At 29.8% G+C, this 3,807-nt stretch overlaps 1 protein-coding gene across 1 annotated transcript; it reads left to right on the top strand.

Moving 5' to 3' along the window:
* Positions 1-1,600: 1,600 nt before the first annotated feature.
* On the top strand, positions 1,601-2,542 carry LOC115995415. Its single transcript, XM_031119971.1, has one exon. It carries the CDS (start codon positions 1,832-1,834, stop codon positions 2,408-2,410), a length of 579 nt encoding a protein of 192 aa, XP_030975831.1. The 5' UTR covers positions 1,601-1,831; the 3' UTR covers positions 2,411-2,542.
* Positions 2,543-3,807: the final 1,265 nt, after the last annotated feature.

The following is a 3,807-nucleotide window of genomic DNA, read 5'->3' as shown; positions in this document are numbered from 1 at the left end:
TGTTGCTATAGTAATCATGTAAATATACATAAAAGTGATAACCGATATACATTTTACATTATCAGGGGGTTTTACATCATCAAATGGGAATGTTTAGAAGTTGGTGAACAATTGTCCTAAAAAAAATGGTGAACATTTTTATTAAATCTTAGTTAGCATAATAATAATGAATGAAAAAAAATTAACGATACTTTAAGTGCTTTTTAAGTATGAGTTATTGTGGAGTTTAGCTAATAAAAAATTGTCATAAATTGATGAGAGATGCTAAAAATATGACTAAAGTAATAAATGTAACTTAAAATTTTGGCTCTATTACAGGGTAGTTTGATGCATTTAGGGCTTATGGCGAAACTTAATTATCTTATTTTAGATGCAAAATTACTACTAATTAACATGAACTACTTAATTTTTTTTTTTTTTTTTTTAGAAATTTTATAGACACAAAAAATTTGACAAAAACTTTTCACCCTTGTTGATGTGGCATATTGACAGTTGTAAGTAAAGAGTGGTGTTAATGGTAGACCTAGATGGAAACTAGTAAAAGTTTGCTAACTCAACTTTTATTATTATTTTATTTTGAGAAATGATATATCAACAACATTTTTACAATATTTTTACAACAAATTCTAAGTGGCAGATTGTTATTGTTGAAGCAAAAAAGTAATCTTAGTGTTAAGTTCAAATTTGAACTAATAACAACTAATCACCTGTGATTTGTTGTGAAAATATTGTAAAATTGTTGTAGACGTAACATTTCTCTTTTATTTTTTAAAAGTGCAACATACACAATATTTTTCTTAACAAATCCTAAGTTTTAAGTTACTTCTTGTTTTCTATTTGAAAACACCACAATTATTATTTTTTTGCCATTAATAACAGGTTGTAATAATCTACTATTTAGTATTTGTTGTAAAGGTGTTATGAAAAATATTGTGAATGTAACATTTTTTTTTTTTTGTTTGTTTTTCATTTGATAAAAAATATTATTTTATTTATTGATTATAACTCTATTGATTAAAATTTAGGGAGTTTTTTTTTTACTTGAGGCCTTAGGCGCCTCTATTGCTTCTACCGTTCAGCCGATTTTGCTCTATTAGTCCGCACCCTATAAAACCAGTCAAAAAACTGATATAAAACCAAAAAAAAAAAAAAAAAAATTTGACATAAACCAATTCCTCATGAGTCAACTAGTTAACGTTACCCATAGTAAAAAAAAGGTTTGATTAATGCTTAGAAAACTGATTATTGAAAATTGAAAAACTTGTTAAGAAAGTTAGAGCCGTTTGGTATAGGAGTTTGAGTAATATTATTTATATTTTTTTGAAATATGCATGAATGAAAAGTGTGTAAAAATACATATAATGGAGTTTAAAAACTGAAAATATATGTTTAAGATATTCTACCGGGCCTAATCACTTTTTTATTTTTTTATAAAAAGGTTTTTTAAATGGATTAGTAAAACCCTAATAAAAATATACTATTATTAGTCTTATAATGTCGATTACAGTAAAAACGACCGTTTATGAAATTCATATTGGCCAGAGGGATTTTATCATAATTTAATGTTGTTAGCGATGAGTGAACCTGGCTAGGCGGTAGGAACTGCCAAAAATAAATGCGAAAAAAAGTTACAAAAGCACCCATCATTTCACTCCTCCCGACCGTTCGATGAGTATACACCGAACAAAGAAACATCGATCACTGAGATCCGAGCCAAACTCTTTTCACCAATCACAAGTAGTAACAGGCTGTGAAACAGCTGCGTTGTCACTCTCTTAGGTCTCACTGTCTCACAGTCACTCATTCAAATCTCTCTCTCTTTCAACCATCTATGGCAGACTACGAAACCCACCACCACCACCACCACCAAGCAATCCCAAAAGAAACAGCCTTCCAGGCTCTAAACACCATAATCCAGCTCCACTTCGAGAAGACCCTCGAGAAAAAGCGCTCCATAGACCTCCAAAAGAAGGAGCTCCACAAGCTCTTCCAGCTATTCTTCATCTTCTTGGGCCTTGTCTTCTTGGCCCAAGCTCAGTCCCCTCGCCTCCAGTGCCGCCATTGCTGGGTACCCATCACACTCCTCTCGCTCTCCCACCTGATCTTCTACGTGTCAGTGGCGCAAACCCTGAGGTGCATCAATGGGTTCAAGTACCAGAGGCGTTGCCACAAGCTCACGCTTGGGCTGGCCACTGAGAAGCTGAGGGAGATGAAGATTAGAGCGAGTGGCGCTGCCGGTGGTGGTGACCACTTTGAAGGTGTTGGTGACGATGAGTTTGAGATTCACTACCAAGAGCCTCCTGAGAGTTACTTTGGCAAGTTCAAGAGGAACTGGGCTTTGCATTTTGGCTTCTTGATCTTGATCTATGGATTTATGGTCTCATCCTCTGTTGTCCTCCTTTGTTTTTAGCTGTTCGATCTTTTTTTTTTTTTGGTTAGAAATTGATTTGGTGTCTATTCACTAGGCAGATGTGAAGGATTTGTTGCTAGATGTAAGAAATTTCTATGATTGAATTCAAAATTTTTTTTTCTTCAATTTAAATTTTGCGTACTCTCACTCTATCTTTCTCTGGGTTTGACTGAATTAGTGAGCTGTAGTCATTAATCATTATGTATAGTTCAGTCAAAAAGCCATGTTAACTGAAGCTGACTCCATAATTGTTTGTAACATTTTTCAAAAATTTTATTTATTTATTTGCTAAAAAGTAATATTTTCAAACTTTTTTTTTTTTTTTTGATGGGAACATTTTCATACTTGTTAATTGATGGGATGGTATTTCTGTTTCCATTTAATAAAATAAATAAAAAATCAATCTGTTCAGTTCTTTAAGGATGGTCCATGAAGGAGATTCGTGCCTTTTTAGTTTGTACTTTGAACATAATAAGGGTGCCCTTTTACTTAAAAGGGAATTTTGTGACTTTCTTCTTCTTTCAATTTTATTTGTATAAAAAAAATTTATTTGTGGAATTAGAGGAAAATATGCTTGGAAATTGAATAATTTTTCGATTGCAAGGAGACAACTATGACAACTAATTTTATAAGTTAATAAACAAAAAATATTTTATTTAATTAACTCAAATAATATATTTCAATTATATTTTATTCATTAAATATTAGCATAGATTTTTTAAAGGATAAATTTTTTTAGTCATAATGTTTATTATATATGAAAAAAAAAAGTTTATGAGATAACTTGTGAATAAATTTGAATTTGTTTAAAAAAAAATGAATCAAATTTAAACATATTATCTAATTATTTGTTGATGAGCTCAAGTTGACTTATGTTCAAAATAAAATTATTAGTTTGATTTAAATTATTACGGTATTATCTAATAAAGTAAAATATTATTTTAGTTAATTTTAATTTTAACAGTAACATACCAAAATTCAAAAATCACTCTCAGTTGGGGTTAATACTATACACTACCTAGATATTTTTTAAAATTATTCAATTTGCTCCTTAAGCTCAAACTACGTTTCTTTTCACACAAATTAATTTGTGGTAATTTTAACTACCACAATTCAGTCTTATATAGTAATTATATTATGATTTATGACAATTAGATGCATAAACGAGTATTTGGTAATAAATAGTATAGGAATAACATCCAAATATGAAAAAGTAAGCAAATGAAAACTTTCATGAGCAAGGGAACTTTTAAACATGGGTCAGAGGTTAATGTATACATTAATAATTTATAATAGGAAACTTTTTATGTGAAATTAAAAAAATTATCAAATCAGTTATTTTGTTTTTTTTCATAAAAAATTTCTTAAAATAGTTTACTAACATATACCTAAGCATA

The sequence above is a fragment of the Quercus lobata genome, chromosome 6, assembly GCF_001633185.2.
Source record: "Quercus lobata isolate SW786 chromosome 6, ValleyOak3.0 Primary Assembly, whole genome shotgun sequence".
Lineage (NCBI taxonomy): Eukaryota > Viridiplantae > Streptophyta > Magnoliopsida > Fagales > Fagaceae > Quercus > Quercus lobata.
This window is presented reverse-complemented; position numbering and strand designations above follow the sequence as displayed.

What these genes read in the sequence shown, in the direction of transcription:
- LOC115995415 (XM_031119971.1), top strand. Translation starts at nt 1,832, where the DNA reads ATGGCAGACTACGAAACCCACCACCACCACCACCACCAAGCAATCCCA.